Source organism: Pseudorasbora parva, chromosome 7 (genome assembly GCF_024679245.1).
Source record: "Pseudorasbora parva isolate DD20220531a chromosome 7, ASM2467924v1, whole genome shotgun sequence".
Classification (NCBI taxonomy): domain Eukaryota; kingdom Metazoa; phylum Chordata; class Actinopteri; order Cypriniformes; family Gobionidae; genus Pseudorasbora; species Pseudorasbora parva.
In genome coordinates this window covers 43,957,342-43,974,870 of record NC_090178.1, presented here as the reverse complement: position 1 = coordinate 43,974,870, position 17,529 = coordinate 43,957,342, and the positions used below count along the sequence as shown (strand labels likewise).

General features: G+C 38.6%; 2 protein-coding genes across 5 annotated transcripts in view; both read left to right on the top strand.

The window, feature by feature from the left end:
- The first annotated feature begins 2,855 nt into the window (after positions 1 to 2,855).
- On the top strand, positions 2,856 to 11,973 carry echdc1 (enoyl CoA hydratase domain containing 1). Of its 2 annotated transcripts, none has more exons than XM_067449309.1 (5): positions 2,856 to 3,333; positions 6,355 to 6,497; positions 7,849 to 7,901; positions 9,087 to 9,171; positions 11,424 to 11,559. In XM_067449309.1, the coding sequence occupies exons 1-4, from the start codon at positions 3,108 to 3,110 to the stop codon at positions 9,163 to 9,165; spliced, it is 501 nt and encodes a 166-aa protein (XP_067305410.1). In that variant the 5' UTR covers positions 2,856 to 3,107; the 3' UTR covers positions 9,166 to 9,171; positions 11,424 to 11,559. The 2 variants fall into 2 exon arrangements, with proteins under 2 accessions (XP_067305410.1, XP_067305409.1); XM_067449308.1 differs by having other exon boundaries at positions 2,858 to 3,333; positions 9,091 to 9,171; positions 11,424 to 11,973.
- Positions 11,974 to 13,975: 2,002 nt separating this feature from the next.
- plecb (plectin b) overlaps positions 13,976 to 17,529 on the top strand; it is a 212,929-nt gene continuing 209,375 nt past the window's right edge. For 2 of the 3 annotated variants that reach the window (XM_067449299.1, XM_067449298.1), the window contains exon 1: positions 13,976 to 14,571. The gene's annotated coding sequence lies outside the window, so the exon portion shown is untranslated. The remainder of the gene's footprint in view (positions 14,572 to 17,529) is intronic. The other variant, XM_067449302.1, reaches the window with a different exon arrangement.

The following is a 17,529-nucleotide window of genomic DNA, read 5'->3' as shown; positions in this document are numbered from 1 at the left end:
CTCGAGTTACGCAGCACATTTGAGCTTCAGCAAGAACCAATGAGGTTCATTCTCGAGTTACGCAGCACGTTTGAGCTTCACAAGAACAAATGAGGTTCATTCTCGAGTTACGCAGCACATTTGAGCTTCAGCAAGAACCATTGAGGTTCATTCTCGTGTTACGCAGCACGTTTGAGCTTCACAAGAACCAATGAGGTTCATTCTCGAGTTACGCAGCACGTTTGAGGTTCTGCAAGAACCAATGAGGTTCATTCTCGTCATTCTCTTTTGGGTGGACTAACCCTTTAAAAACCTTGCTTGAATCAGCTGTCCTCCTGCCTTGAAGTGTTTTGATCCTGAGGCATGAGTGGAGTCTGTTTGACATGGACAGTTAACATTTCCCCTTAACTATGTAATACCAAGAAATAACACAGCAAGACAAACATCTATGGTTTTGTCATTAACAGCAGAAGAATATATTTTTGATTAAAGGTGCCAAAGCCACAAGTATATATTCGATAAGGATTAAACCTGTTTTATTCCTAAACCTTTTCCCACAACCACAAGAATATGCCCATACACATGTCACTTTGAATACAATGTCTGAACTGAAGTACAGTTCATTTTACATATTGAATTTGCTTTGATTTTCAATCTGTTCTAGTCATGAGTGTAGACATATAGACTCCAACCTTGCTCTCTTTAGTCGCTCACAGAATTAAGTCAGGAAAAAATGTTTTTGCAGCTGCAGCATCCTGCCAGAAAACCTTAGCCAACATGCCAGGACAAAGATCGCCTTCCACAGGCGCAAATCACCTCGTCCTTGTCCACATTTATTCCACTTCACTCAAACATCTTTCCCAACAGGAAGCCAGGAGCCCCACATAGGCATCTCAGACAGGAAGAAGCCTCTGTTAACCTCTCTCTTCTGACATTTGATGTCTTTTCACTGTCGAAAGGCTCCATGTGTTTGTTCCTGCACTCTTTTGGGTTAAGTTTACTACACTCTTAGAAAACCAAAAGGTTCAATGAGTTTCTATATTGAATTTTCAATACTTTAATGTCCGATGCTATTTCAGTTTTTTTTTTTTATAGAGATAAAGTAGCCTATGTTATGATTGGAACTCCTATTTGAACCACCATATATATTACTTTACTAGTGTATAATTGTGGTTACATCATTTTCAGAATCCACATATTAAAGAGGTTTCTTAAAAAAAATCAGTCAACAAATGAATGACATTATATAGGCTACTGCTTATGTGTGGACTATAGGGACTATATAGGACTATAGGTACGTGAACACTAGATTTAATATGTTAGTATAAATGAAGAGATAAATAATGCACTAGGCTACCTGTCTCGGAAGGAGCCCGAGCTGCTCTGTTGCTACTTCTATTCGCGAGCGCCTGTTTGGCGCCAGATAAAAATACGCGCGCAGACGCCTGTAGTCTGTCCCGCTGTGACGGGGTAACCTTAAACCGCATAACCTATAAATATTAGCCTAACTAATAAATAAGTAAAACTGCATCGCAGTCTTTACCTTAATAACATGGGTACTGTCATCAAGGCTGTAGAATTTTACAGAAATAGGATAGATAAAACCGTAATCATTCATTATAATCAGTGTAGGCTACTCTAAACAAGTAATTAATACAATTACTTTCTTCAATAGTGTAATTATATTAGCCTACTGGTCAAATTACTCTCTCCAAAAAGTATTTCATTAGCCTAGGCTACTTATTATAAGGCTACTAATTACTTTCTAAATCTATGCCTATCAACCGTGATTGGACATGGGGCTCTTTTAATTCATTCAAATAAATGATATAGGCTATATAGCCTACATAGATTATTCTTATTAATTGACCAATACGTTTTACGAATGTGAGAAGGATACATAAAACATGTATTTTAAAGTTAACTTTATATTTCGATATACATTCCACTATAGGCTATTAGCCTGTATATTGTTCTAGTATTAGTTCAATTAGGCTACATTATAAAGTAGCCTAACTGTAGGCCTAAATAAATTACATAAAAAAATTAAGTAGGCCTACCTAATTCACTTACTTTTGAACAAATTTTAAAACTAATCTTATCAAATAGATCCCCAAAACTCCCTTTTTTTGTTTCTTCGTTTCCTGTCGTAGGCTACTATCAGTGAAGTATTGTGACCTGCACGCTCTCACCTTAGTTTGAAAGGATAATTAAAATTATCCCATAATTTACTTGTTTTCAAGCCACCGTATAGCCATATGATTTTTCTTCTTACAGGCTATAAACATTTAAGAAACACCCTGCATTGTGGTCACTTGCTATAGCCTAGGCTACTATTAAACAAACATAAAATGAAGAATTGTTCTTGTATTTTGGTTTATACCTATTTTCCCCCTTTTCCACTGTCACATCCATAGACTGTGGTTATTCTCCCTTGAATTCAGCTTGCTTTGGGTAATAGGGACTTATAAAGTGACTTAAGTTTGAAGCAGTACGTGGTATAACAATATAATAGTTAGGCTATACAAATAAAGGTACAGAATTTGGCATCCGTCTGGTAAAATTTTCACAGAATTTATGGGATTCAAGGTTAGGCTATAAAAAGGTTATGATCCAGTTAATAGGCTACATGTGGATTGGTTTACTATAACAACCTTACAGTACCATGGTGTTCAAATTGTAACCTAACATACAATAGCCTATACAAAGTGCCGTGATACTTACATTTTATACCATCAATAAATGAACCATATCAATAGTTAGGCCTAAATTTTAATTCATTCTACCTTTCTATGCACCGGTGCGGTGTATTGGGGACCAGCGCTCCCCTGTGGACAATTTCAGCATCGCCTATAAAGTGAATTTTGATAAATCCATCGATATCTCTGGTGGATATTTCGTCTGCTTAAATTTCTTTGTGATTTTCTTCAGCACGTTGAGTGCATATCAGCTTTATTAAGAATTCAATTGTAAGTTTAAGGCGGAAGCGGACTGTTTACATTAATACTTTGTTTCTTTCAGGACCGTTTTTAAAGTTACTCCCACGGCTCGAAACAGGTCAAGTACTTTTAAAACACTGAAAATAAATGCATTTAAAATTGAAAAATATAGACGCGACATAATATATCATGAGTGTGTGCGGTGCTGCTCGGTGCCGGTTGATTCAGACCCGCGGTGCTGTGAGGAGGGCCCTTCAGCAGAACCGAACCGCCTGCGGACACAATGGAGGTGCTGAGAGTATCAGGGAGAAGCTGCAAGCTTTCCCGGGAGGATCCATAGATCTCCAGAAGCAGCAGGAGTCAGGCATTGCAGTGCTCACTGTCAATAATCCGGGTCGCATGAACGCCTTCTCAGGTAAATTACTAATGTTTACGCCACAGGGAGGAGCGGTTTATTATTGCGGACACTTTATTTTTTAAAGATTTGTGGTGGAAATTGAATTTTTAAATAACATAGCAGAACCGTTAACTTGCTAAGAATTTCCGTACAAATATTATGTATCAAATAATAGCTTTGGTTACACCAATTAGGTGAGGCGAATAACACGGTCTTTTTATCCCCTTTTAGTGGGTGGGATATATTAGGCAGCAGGTGAACATGTTTTGTCCTCAGAGCAGGATTTGAGTGAGTTTGACAAGGGCCAAATTGTAATGTCTCTAGAGACACCTGGGTCAGAGCATCTCCAAAACTGCAGCTCTTGTGGGCTGTTCCCGGTCTGCAGTGGTCAGTACTAAAAGTGCTTCAAGGAAGGGACAGTGATGAACCGGTGACAGGGTCATGGGCAGCCAAGGCTCATTGATGCACGTGGGGACCAAAGGCTGGCCTGTGTGGTCCAATCAAACAGACGAGCTACTGGAGCTCAGATTGCTCAAGAAGTTAATTCTGGTTCTGATAGAAAGGTGTTAGAAATACACAGTGCATCACAGTTTGTTGCATATGGGGCTGCATAGCCGACCAGTCAGGGTGCCAATGCCGACCCCTGTCCACACGTGATGCACGTGACCAGCAGAACTGGACCACGGAGCAATGGAAGAAGGTGGCCGTGCATGTGCGTCGCTTACCTGGAGAACACATGGCACCAGGATGCACTATGAGACGAAGGCAAGGTGGCAGAGGCAGTGTGATGCTTTGGGCAATGTTCTGCTGGGAAACCTTGGGTCCTGCCATCCATGTGGATGTAGATATCAATCCAGTTGAGCATCTGTGGGATGTGCTGAACAAACAAGTCCGATCCATAGAGCCCCTACCTCACAACTTGCAGGACTTAAAGGATCTGCTGCTAACGTCTTGGTCCCATATACCACAGCACACTAGTAGAGTCGATGCCTCAATATGTCAGGGCTGTTGTGCCAGTAAAAAGGGGAGTCTTTAACTACTATGTACTAACATTTAAAGTAACCACTTGTTTTGTTTGCAAACATGTTTTTACATTAAATTAATATTTAAAAAAATGGTAAAACTATTTTACAATGTGCTTGTTACATGTTACATATTCTTACCATAGTAATAACAGTAACTTATGTATAATTGCATGGAACTAACCTTCAACCAAACCCTTATCCTACCCTAACTCTAAAAGTACATGTTGTTTATTAATATGAATCAGTACTTAAATACATAATTACACTGTAACAATGACACCTTAAAAAAAGTGCAACCAAAAAAAACCAAACACCTGCATGCAATTACAGCTGTAATGTCTGTAATTTTATTAATTACACAGTTGACCTTTCCCTTGCCCCTTCACTCATGTATGCCACCAAACCTGGCCCTAACCTTACCGGTATCCCTCCTCAACAGCAGCACAAGTGTTTTGCAATACAAGTGCATGGTACATAACATTTTGCAAGTACATAGTCATGACACCTGATATACTGTGACGGTTTATTTCATAGAAGTAGTTTTTGTAGACGTTTTGCATTATTAATCCAAATTAGTTTGTTTAGAAATGATGCACTGTAAAAATACTTTGTCCATAAATTATATTTGCCTTCATTTTCATACTTGCCTTCATATAATTGCTTCATACTTTATCTCAAACTTTTATGTGTCCTTGCTAAACAAACTTAAACTGTTAGAGATAAAATGGATTGATGTGGTGGAAATGGCCTTTTAACAGGATCAATTTGAAATTTGTGAAATTTGGTTTCACTCTTGTTTTGAAATTGTGAGATGATATTTAGGGATGCACGATATTATCGGCACGACATCGGAATCGGCCGATAAACGCTTAAAATATAAAAATCGGCATCGGCCGATATGAAAACATTATGCCGATATGCCTTGCCGATATGATAACGTGTTGATATGCGCCTGCAATAACTCACGTGTGCAAGGAGTGCTACAGCGATAAGACCATGTCAGCACTGCGGTCATTCTTCAAGTGAAAACAAGAAAATACATTGCATGTACAGTGATTTATATTGGCTGTTTTTAAATGCTGCCTTGAATTTCTGAATGCACGTACAGAAGGACGTGACCGTCAGCAGCAGATTTGCCACGTTTTCACAACAAAACTAGCCCAAAACAAGCCCAATCGCGTCTCCCCACTCTCTAGCGCGTGCGGCAGCCTCCATAGCAGCAGAAGCTCCTCCAGGTCCTAGTGTTTTTGCTCAAAATGGTGTTGTTTCCAAACAAAGGGAAAAAATAAACATATATCGGCATCGGTATCGGCATCGGCCTAAATGAGCTGAAAAATATCAGCATATCGGATATCGGCAAAAATCCAATATCGTGCATCCCTAATGATATTCTTTCCTTCCCTATTGTGAAACTCTTGAAGAAATGTTTAAACAAAGTTAAACTAAATACAGAGTTTTTAGCAAAAAACATGCTGATATAGTTTTACCATACATTTTCTCTCTATGAAAATAGAATCTGGCATGATGTTAAAAACAATCAAACAGACTTCGCTATTGTGACGTACTGTTTATCCGAGTGAAACGGCTTCTTGAACCAGTACAAATGGAAGGCGGGACTTGATTTTGTCAATGGGTAATTGATTAGATGGTTGTGGTTTGCTATTGGTGGATGTCATGTGAGTGAGCGGTTGCTCCGCCCTCATGCCAGTAAACGCATCATCAGAGAAGAGATGAGATGTAAGAGGATGGGGAAGTTATTTGATTAAAGATTATGAGGCACATGAATGTAAAAAAAAAGTATCTGCAAGGATGAATCATTTAGAAAAATATGGCAATATTCCATAAAAAATAGGAATTGTCAACTCAATTGTTGATTTCATGGTGACTTTAAGATTGACAGTCTGGGATAAGAGTCAAACAATAACATTTCTACATACAGTAAATACATCTGAAATGTAGCCAATATAAATTATGCATGTTAAAACAGCAGGTTTAATGTGTTTAATGCTTGCAGGCAGCATGATGCTTGAGCTGGAGCAGCGGGTGCATGAACTGGAGACCTGGACAGAAGGGAAAGCTGTCATAGTGCAGGGAGCGGCTGGAACCTTCTGCTCCGGATCGGATCTCACTGCAGTCAGAGCCATAGCAAACCCACATGTGAGAAGAGTTATGTTCATACGGTCAACACTGCCAGGCCCCCCAAAAAAGTTGCTGCAAATGATTAACTCTTTCCCCGCTAGGGTTTTTGACCATTTTCACCAAAATTTAATAGCCAAAGGAATATTTAGTTTTACACTTGAATATGGGTAAGTTTCCTAAAAAAAAAAGCAACATTTTCAACAAAAAGCTAAGAAAATCATTCGAGCTTGCGTAAATTGACGCCAAAGTTTACATTTTTTAATTCAGGCGTAGATGCGAATTCGCTTCAAACGCGTGAATGCACAATTGATTCGAGTTTTGTTTAAAGGGGTGGTATAACTATAGGCTATTAAATTATTAAATTAGGCTATTAAAAAAAAAATAGTTTAAAAACAATTGACATGATTTTTTACAGATTCTGATCACCCAGAACAGCTGCTTACATAAAGTTTAAGATAAAAATAACTGGAATTAATTAGCAAACATTCAATTTTAGATTATGCATTTAGATAAACTGTTCATTCATTTCATCACTTTACCTCTGTCTTTATCCCCTTATTCCTTATCTTTCCTGTATCAGAGGGCTTCGGTCTTTTTGACACATTTGCCATCCGTCAAAAATAATTAGGCAACTTTCACTGTCTGGCACAAGCGAACAAGCACCTTAAAAACGAAAGCAATCCTGTCTGTTAGATGCGCGAGAGGCAACGCGACAACAAATTCCCAACGTTAAACTGATCGCGTTCAATATCGGACACACTAAAGCACTCGCTGGGCAGGAGGAGATTGATGCGGTGGTCTGGGGATTTGTTTAAGGTTTTTTGGTAATATTTCGTATTAATATTTATAAAAAGTAGCTGTAAGCCCCTAGCATGTGCCTATTCCGCCTATGCCACGGGCCGGCCCTGGCTCATGCACAGTACTTTCTAGTGTTCTGTTTTCAACCTGATCAAGTGTTTACATGCCCTTTCAATCAGATTAGAAAAGGTTTAAACCACCCCTTACAATCCGAATTAAATTTGAATCGAATTTTTATTGACGTGGTTACATGTGACTTCTTTTATCCCGATCGGATTATTAGGGTCTATGTAAACGCAGCCATTGTGATCCTGGAATATGACTATGATGTGTCTTCCTACATGGTTGTCAGAAATGAAAAGCAACACACTCCATTTTTTTTGGTCGGGCAGTGTATTTTCAATACAATTGTTGAGATAAAAAAGTTATTTGTATTCTGAGAAGATATTGTAAGTTTCAGAACTAAAACATCTATCTTTGCTAACATTATAACTTCTGTAGCCTTCTGTAACAGCTGAAGAACCAAACACCATCTGTTTCCATTTGATATAATGTTTGCTGTGTTTTTCAGGATGGGATGAAGATGTGTGAGTTCATGCAGAACACTCTAACAAGACTCCTCAGGTTAGTCTGGGCAGTCAGGACACCAGGGGTCGATTCTGTAAATGTATTTTTTGAACAAAATTTAGAAGATCTTTGCCACACCATGAAAATGACCCCCCTTGTCCTTTTTTTTGAAACATGCGTTTTAATGCAAGGGTAGTTTGCTATGCTGTTATAATGTGACCATGTTATTATCATGAAAATAAATCAAGATATATATATATATATATATATATATATATATATATATATATATATATATATATATATATATATATATATATATATATATATATATATATATATATATATATATATATAAACACTTTTGACAGATTAATCAAAAGTGCAATCAGGCACATTAAAAACTGTGGCAGTAATGACTGCTGTTACTTTATTTTATTTTACACACTGGAAATATAAGGTCAAGTGGAGCTTATTACAATGCTGTTTGGAATAATTACGTTTTTTCAATGTATTTTAAAGAAGTTTCTTTTGTTCTAAAGGGTTTTGGTCTAATTTTTTTAATCAAAGATACAGTAAAACTAGTATTATTGAGAAATGTTACTACTCAAATAGAAAAATATTTCTTATGTAAATGTATTTTAAAATGTAATTTATTCCTGTGATCAGAGCTGAATGTTCAGCATCATTATTGCAGTCTTCAGTGTCACATGATCCTTCAGAAATCATTCTGATATGATGATTTGATGCTCAAGACACATTTTTTTATTATCAAATATTAATCAGTTGTCCAGCTTTCATAGACCATTTCAAATAAAAGCTGTTATTTTGAACTTTCTACTCCTGGAAAAAGTAGCATTGTTTCCACAAAAATGTTAAGTAGCTATGATTGCAAACATTGATAATAATAAGAACCATTAATAATAATTGCCTTACCTGCATGAGAATCTACATCCACATTTTTGGCACAATCCCCACAGTGCATTATGGGTTTTCACATACCGTACATTAATTTGCTGTGCGTTTAATGGATCGAAAAAGCCCATTCAGTAATTTCCACTATGGTTTTCGTACTCCACTTCAAATGGGCATCCTGTTAAACTCTTGTCTAAGGGCACAGTGGGCATTTTTGAGCATAGTATGTATTTGACCGTCTAGTTTCAAAACTGTGCAGATCCATGCCTTTTAAACAGCATTATTTCTGCGGTCTCCTGTGTCAGAGCTAAAGTCCAGTTCTTTCAGGCAGGCTGCCGCTCATCTCCATAGCTCTGGTGGAGGGAAGAGCGCTGGGCGGTGGAGCAGAACTCACCACCGCCTGTGACTTCAGGTATGTTAACATATTTAACTCTTTAGGGGTCATGATATTCTATTTTTGTATTCATTTATTCAAAGTGACTCATTTCAGAGAAACATTGGAATAACCAATAATGTAAAACTAGTTTATTAGTACTAGTTTTACCTATTAGCTAAAACACTTTATTTTAGGGTCCAATTTTACCTATTAGCTAGTTTTTTATTAGCATGCATATTCCTAGGATATTGGCTGCTTATTAGTACTTATATATATATATAAAAAAAACAACTAAATGTAACATTTCTAGGTAAAAATGGAATTCTAAAAATGCGATGTTCAAGTTAAAATAAGTTCCATTTTTAAAAGACGTGTCTCGATATCTTGCGGTTTTTCCTCATTCCAGTGACCTCGTCTTGCGTTTTTCGAAGCGAAAGGGCCAGTTTTTTTCTTTCGTCTCTGAAATACGACACTTTGGTTTTCAGTAGCATTGCAATAGGTTGTTATATTTACATTAAAGATGCAAAAGTTCTAATATGGTTTATTATTGTTTAATTTTTTTATACCACAAAAAAACCAACTGCTTTCGGATGGACTTAGTAAGCTTTTTTATATCCACTGTACATTACATTTACATTTTTATTTTATTGCATTTATTAAAAACATTATTGTTTCCTTTAATTCTACAGACAATACCCAATAATGACAACGTGAAAGAAGTTTGTTTGAATTTTTTTCAAAAGTATTAAAAAAAAATCACGTGCGTAAGTATTCACAGTCTATTCCATGACACTCAAATTGAGCTCAGGTGCTCCTGTTTCCACTGATCATCCTTGTTTCTACAACTTGATTGAAGTCCACCTGTGGTAAATCTGGTTGATTTAACATGATTTGGAAAGGCACACACCTGTCTATATAAGGTCCCAAATTTAAGTGCATGTCAGAGCACAAACCAAGCCATGAAGCCCAAGGAATTGTCTGTAGACCTCTGAGACAGGATTTTATTGAGGCACAGATCTGGGGAAGGGTACAGAAAAATGTCTGCAGCATTGAAGGTCCCAATGTGCACAGTGGCTTCCATCATCCGTAAATGGAGAAGTTTGCAACCACCAGAACTCTTCCTAAGCTATCCTTATTCAGGGAGGTGACCAAGAACCCGATGGTCACTCTGACAGAGATCCAGTGTTTCTCTGTGGAGAAAGGAGAACCTTCCAGAAGAACAACCATCTCTGCAGCACTCCACCAATCAGGCCTGTACGGTAGAGTGGCCAGACAACACATGACAGTCTGGCTGGAGTTTGCCAAAAGGCACATGAAGGACTCTCAGACCATGAGAAATTAAATTCTCTGATCTGATGAAACAAAGATTGAACTCTTTGGCCTGAATGGCCAGGCATCATGTCTGGACGAAAGCAGGCACCGCTCATTACCTGGCCAATACCATCCCTACATTAACGCATGGTGGTGGCAGCATCATGCTGTGGGGATGTTTTTCAGCGGCAGGAACTGGGAGACTTGTCAGGATTGAGGGAAAGAAGAATGCTGAAATGTAGAGACATCCTTGATGAAAACCTGCTCCAGAGAGCTCTGGACCTCCATCTTCCAACAGGACAACGACCCTAAGCACACAGCCAAGATAACAAAGGAGTGGCTACAGGACAACTCTGTAAATGTCCTAGAGTGGCCCAGTCAGCCAGCCCAGACTTGAGCCTGATTGAACATCTCTGGAGAGATCTGAAAATGCATGTGCATCAACGCTCTTCATCCAACCTGATGGAGCTTGAGAGGTCCTGCAAAGAAGAATGGGAGAAACTGCCCACAAATAGATGTGCCAAGCTTGTAGCATCATACTCAAAAAGACTTGAGGCTGTAATTGGTGACAAAGGTGCTTCACCAAAGTATTGAGGAAAGGCTGTGAAAACGTATGTACATGTGATATTTTTATTTTGTTTTGTTTTTTATTTTTAGATGACATTTAATAATGTCATTATGAGGCATGTTTGTAGAATTGAGGAAATTATGAATTTAATCAATTTTGGAATAAGGCTGTAACATAACATTAATTGTGGAAAAAGAGAAGCGCTGCGAATACTTCCCGGATGCCCTGACTGTATAACTTCTGGCTTTATGATGTTAATAACTGTGGAAACTCATCATTACAGTCTGTGAAAATGGTTTAATCTTTTTGGACTGCAGTGAGAGATTAGTATTCTGAATGTTTTTACTATGCCATTTTACCTTTAATATCCTATTGGAATAGAATGCCACCATTTTATTTCCATTTCCAGGTTAATGACGTCTGATGGTGTTATCCAGTTTGTCCATAAGCGTATGGGATTGGTACCTGGATGGGGAGGAGCTGCGAGACTAGTTCGTATTGTTGGCAGCCAGAACGCCCTGAAACTGCTGAGCGGGGCGAAAAAGGTTGATCCAGACTTGGGCAAGCAGATGGGGCTGGTGGATGAGGTTCTCCAGTGCTTTTCTGGTGCGGGAGAGACACTGGCACAAGCCGAGCAGTGGCTGAGTCCGCTCATCAAGGGTCCGGCCCCGGTGATCCAGGCCATCAAGAAGGTCGTCGTCTCAGGAAGAGAGCTTCCCCTGGAACAAGCCCTTCAAACTGAGAGGAATGTGTTTGGGACAGTATGGGGTGGTCCCGCCAATCTCCAGGCTCTGGCTTTGAAACCCAAACATAAGTGATTGAGATCATAACATTAAAACTGTTGCACAATCGCTTGAAGCACTTTTCAGATCACTTTATAAAATAGATGTTACCGAAAAGTTTTGTGGAGTTCATGTCAAGCACATGCAGACATTAGTAAATAAATATCATCCTTCTTACTGTTTTGAAGTTTGACTCTATCTATCTATCTATCTATCTATCTATCTATCTATCTATCTATCTATCTATCTATCTATCTATCTATCTATCTATCTATCTATCTATCTATCTATCTATCTATCTATCTATCTATCTATCTATCTATCTATCTATCTATCTATCTATCTATCTATCTATCTATCTACAGTCCCTGACAAAAGTCTTGTCGCTTATCTATTTTCTAGAAATACCTGATATTAACCTGACTTTTAATTAATTCATTGGTGTTAGAATTAGCTCATATGAAAAGCTAAAACCCTCCCAAATGATGTTTAATGCACTGAAATAAATAATGTTCACAGAAAAAATATTTATCATTTAATCAAGACGGAAAGATCAAATTTTGGCAAGACAAAAGTTTTGTCGCCTATACAGAAATTGAACAAATTTACAGCAAATACAAAAATATGTCAGCAAATTAAGTTGTGGTGCTGTGAGATCCAAATGTAATATCTTGTATGACTTCCATGAGCTTGAAGGACTGCATCCATGCGGTTTGGCAAGGATTCATACAATTTATTAATGAAGTCATCAGGAATAGCTAAGAAAGCAGTCTTGCATGCCTCCCAGAGTTCATCAATATTCTTTGGTTTCGTCTTCCATGCGTCCTCTTTCATCCTACCCCACATATGCTCAATGATGTTCATGTCTGGTGACTGGGCTGGCCGATCCTGGAGCATCTTGATCTTCTTCGCCTTGAGGAACTTTGATGTGGAGATGGAAGTATGCGATGGAGCACCGTCCTGCTGCAGAATTTGGCCTCTTTTATGGTTGAGAATATAAGAGGTAGCTAAGATTTCTTGGTATTTTAGACTATTGATGTTGCCTTCCACCCTGCAGATCTCTCGCACACCCCCATACTGGATGTAACCCCAGACCATGATTTTTCCGCCACCAAACTTCACTGTTTTCTGGGTGAATCTTGGATCCATTCTGGCTCCAGTAGGTCTCCTGCAATATTTGCAGCGACTGTGGTGTAATTAAACAGAAGATTCATCTGATCCACCTTCTGCCACTTTTCCAGCGTCCATCCTTTTAGCAGGCTGTGGGCCTTGGCAAATGCCACTCGGTTCTTCAATTGTCTTTTTTTTAGTGCTGGCTTCTAGGCACTGATTCGACCATGGAGGCCGTTTCGAGACAGAATCCGACAAACTGTTCTGGTTGACACAGGGACTTCAGGTGACCAGGTCTCGTGGAGCGCTGCTGCAGTGGATAATGGTCTGGCCTTGGATTTTCGAGCCAACAAACGGTCCTCTCGAGCAGTTGTCTTGCGGGGTCTGCCTGACCTGGGCTTGTTAAAAACGTCTCCAGTCTCTTCAAATCTTTTTTTTTTATCCTCTGTACTTGACGCTGAGACACATTGAAGGTGTCTGCCACATCAGCAGTGGATCTGGTCTTCAGCCTCTTGATAATCAAAACTTTAGTCTCTGGGTGAATCTTAGGCATGTTTGCAGAGGTCTAGTTGCAGTTGATGTGAAGGTCTAGTGTACTGGGGTTCTTTTTATACACACTTGAGACCTAATTGATCCATTATTAGTCACAGGTGAAGCTCATATGACAAGGTGACAACACTTATGTCTTTGCAAAAATTGACTCAATGGGCTTTACCAAGCTGTGAATATTAGAATACTTTTTGAAAGTTTAGTTTTTCACTGAAACATTATCACAAAAGCTGGTGGGATTAAATTGAGCCATTTCTTGTAAAAAAAAATCTTGATTAGAAATATATTTCAGCGGCACTTTAGGTCAATGTGTACACAAGCGACGAGACTTTTGCCAGGGACTGTATCTGTCTATCTATCTATCTATCTATCTATCTATCTATCTATCTATCTATCTATCTATCTATCTATCTATCTATCTATCTATCTATCTATCTATCTATCTATCTATCTATCCATCCATTCATCCATCCATCCATCCATCCATCCATCCATCCATCCATCCATCCATCCATCCATCCATCCATCCATCCATCCATCCATCCATCCATCCATCCATCCAGTCTGTCTGTCATGCATGTTGTAAAAACAGAAAGCATATAGCCTGTGTTTATTTAATGCAGATATGTCATTACTGGTATCACATTATATGGTAAGCTTAAACTTGCATCAGAGTTCACACACCTGCATGTCTCTTTAATTTAACCATTTGGCGTGTTAAGCCTCGGTCAGAACTGGACACTGTACAGTCCCTCAATGTGGATTATCACGTATCGTTTAATCATCTTTATGGCAGCGCTTTTGGCGCAATAGGTCGCAGTTTTACACTGGTTAATCATTGATCGCTGACGTTTTTGCGCGTGCTGTGTGTGTGCTGTGGGACGGTGTGTATGTGTGTGTGCATGTGGACACCGCGCGCGCAGCACTGCAGTTTCTGCATTTCAGCTCTTCTGCCTGCGGCAGAGTCTGACTGACCGCACCGCGAGGCTTCTTTATTTCCAAGCGTGGATTTGAGTGGATTTTAGCTCAGTGTAACAGTAATTGAGCGAGAAGCGAGGCGTGTGTCCCGTGAATGCTGCTCTGACAGGACCGCGAGAGCTGCCAGCCGCACACACGGTAAATCACCCTGACTTTATTAAGATTTCGATCATGTGATATATTTGGGGGAGAGATGTTTGATATTTACTCAATTTGAGGATGGGTGGTGCGTGCCCTGCAGGTTTAAAGGGATGTTCTGAATGGACAGATGTTCGGTGGGCTTTTGCAGTGGTTTATTCAGGTGACGAAATTGACTTAAATGCTATTGTACGTCCTTATAATGTGAGGTATTCGAAAAGTTATTAAGAGCTTCAATTATAACTTGTTTAATTATAACCGTTCAGTCGTATGCAAAGTCATGAAGTGAATAGCCTACATCAAGATTCAGCGTTTCACAAATATAATTACAAATATAATTTCTGGAGTGTCCTTGTATCCATATAGTGCTGATGATTTCACTTCTCATCAGAGGCATATTTTTTATTCTCAAATGTTTTTTGATGTAATTTATTATTACTGTATAGTGATGTAATACACCCATCTTGCCTTCATGCATACATCAGCACATCTGCACCATAGATGTGCAAGAATCTCCCTTATAACACTTCACACACTCCCACTTGATTTTTTTGTCCACTAACAGTGTCCATCATAGCACCACATCTACTTGCACCATATTGCACAGTAATTGCACAGTATTTTTGTACTGCAATGAGCATTTAAATGCCATCATCTGGGGTGGAATTGACATTGTAAACATTTTCTAACTTCATAGGTTGCATTTTGTTTACTTATTAAACAGAATAAAGCGTATGAAATATCAAACTATTGCATATTTTGACTAAAATACAGCTTGATTAAAGAACTGTTGTCTCCTTTATAAACAAGTACACTAAGATAAAATGGTATTAGGGGCAAAATATCTGGCTGAGGTGAAAATAATGCCACAACCAACAAATATGATGGGATTTTATAGTTTAACAGGTAACAGCTTTTTTCATTTTTTATATTGTACTATCAACCATACAGATTTAGTTTGCTTTGCAATTACAATAGAAATGATTCGAAAACTGACTAAAGTGTCTGAATACATCAACCACTGAAAATAATATTATGCACAATACAGTTCTAAATGAGTGTAGTAGAAAACATCTGGCTCCTTAAATCCATAAAGTTTGAGCCTGAATCCATCTCCTGTTGTCTAAGAGGTGGTTCAGTACTTCAGTCACTCTCTATCTAATGTACAGTACGTCATGCATCACTGTGCTTCTGTATCTGAGTACCGATGATCGAACGGTCATAACAGAGATTATAAGACATTTGATGACTGTGCATGAGTGTGCATGCTCTATATCAGATATACATCTGTGCACACTGGACTGCACTGAACTATATTTAGTAAGAACTATCTTTGCACCATAGCTATCGGTGTCATGTTGACTGTGGTCCAGTAGTAAATTCTTGAAGTGTTAAGCACCAACGTTAGGGGAAGTTACTTTTAAAAGTAATGCATTACAATATTGCGTTACTCCTCAAAAAAGTAACTAACTTAGATACTTTGGGAACAGTTTATTTTAGGGTTCAGTTCTCACTATTAACTAGTTGCTATTATCATGCATATTACCAGGACATGGCTGTTTATTAGTACTTATAAAGCACGTAATAATGCCTAATTCTGGATGATCATATTCTACATCCCTTAAACCTAAACTTATGTATGCGACTAAACCTGAGCAGTAGCAAGCAAAACGGTTTTGCACGTCAGACTAGTGTAACGTTATACATAGAACAACAATAGAGTCCGTTAGCGCATTTGACTGATGAAGCACGCGATCGTGTTGTTTACTGATGTTTACTTACGCTATGATAGCCAACAGCATAGACATTTGAAGCAGTTTTACTCACCGGCTGCTTCCAAAGCAGGACCGAACCTTTATCGCTGGGACCGCTCCATCAAAAACGACGTTGGCTCACCGTGAATAATTAAGCATATATGGACACATAGTCTGGTGACCAGTAAAGATAATAAAACAACCCTGTAACCTAGCAAGATTATAACATATAACATGAATGCCTGCATTTGGAACAATGCGATAAATGTACAAATGTACTAAATTACACTAATTTCCACAAAACCACCAGAACATAATAGTATCCATGACTTGTCAAATATATCTCCATATATACCGGTATGTATAAACAATATCCACACCTGCTGGAAAGTTCTACAGTTACTTTTAGTTACTTTTCTAGTTACTTGAAAAAGTAATCTGATTACGTAACTTGCGTTACTTGTTATGTGTTACCCCAACACTTTTAAAGTGCTCACTGGAGGAAAGAAGTGTGTGCAGTGCACTACATAGGGGTGGGCGATACTGCAAAATTGTAACATTCCGATATAAGTAATAGAGGGCCAATATTGGCGATGCCGATACCGATACATACACTTTTTACTTTTAAAAGCATGCACTTGAACTTACATGTACCTTCCTTCGCGGAAAAACAGTGTGTCATGATCAAGCCTGCAGTCTCCCTCTCAGATACTGAAGCTTGCGCACCTCGATCGCCCCCGGTGACCGGTCCCAGTATACAGGGTTCGTACGGGTGCTTGAAATCCTTGAAAGTGCTTGAATTTTGATGTTGTGTTTTCAAGGTTTGAAAAGTGCGTGAATTTTGGATAAAGTGCTTAAAAATGCTTGAAATGTTACTATTTCTTTTACAACAAATACCTATCTGACTAAATAGTTTGTTTATTAAATGTAGAAATAAAATGTTGGAGAGCCTAAAATTAAACCTGCTGTGCTCGCGATCTGCCCGTCTATTTCCATGTGTGACTCCGCCCCCATGTTGTCGTTTCAATGAACGTTGGCTGAAAGATGCTAAATACGAATTTTGGATCAAACGGGCACAAACCCCACGAAGTGCCTCTTGTAAAGTCTGCAAAAACACTTGGAGCTTTTCACTATGGGCGAGTCTGCTCTTTCGAGTCACATGAAAGGTAGGCTAACTCATAGACTTTCAAGTAAGCTATCTAAA

Excerpts from the sequence above, each read along its gene's own strand:
- echdc1 (XM_067449308.1), top strand. The coding sequence starts at position 3,108 with ATGAGTGTGTGCGGTGCTGCTCGGTGCCGGTTGATTCAGACCCGCGGT. Across the intron at positions 3,334-6,354 it reads TCGCATGAACGCCTTCTCAG|GCAGCATGATGCTTGAGCTG; the intron begins GTAAATTACTAA and ends TAATGCTTGCAG. Across the intron at positions 9,172-11,423 it reads ACCACCGCCTGTGACTTCAG|GTTAATGACGTCTGATGGTG; the intron begins GTATGTTAACAT and ends TTCCATTTCCAG.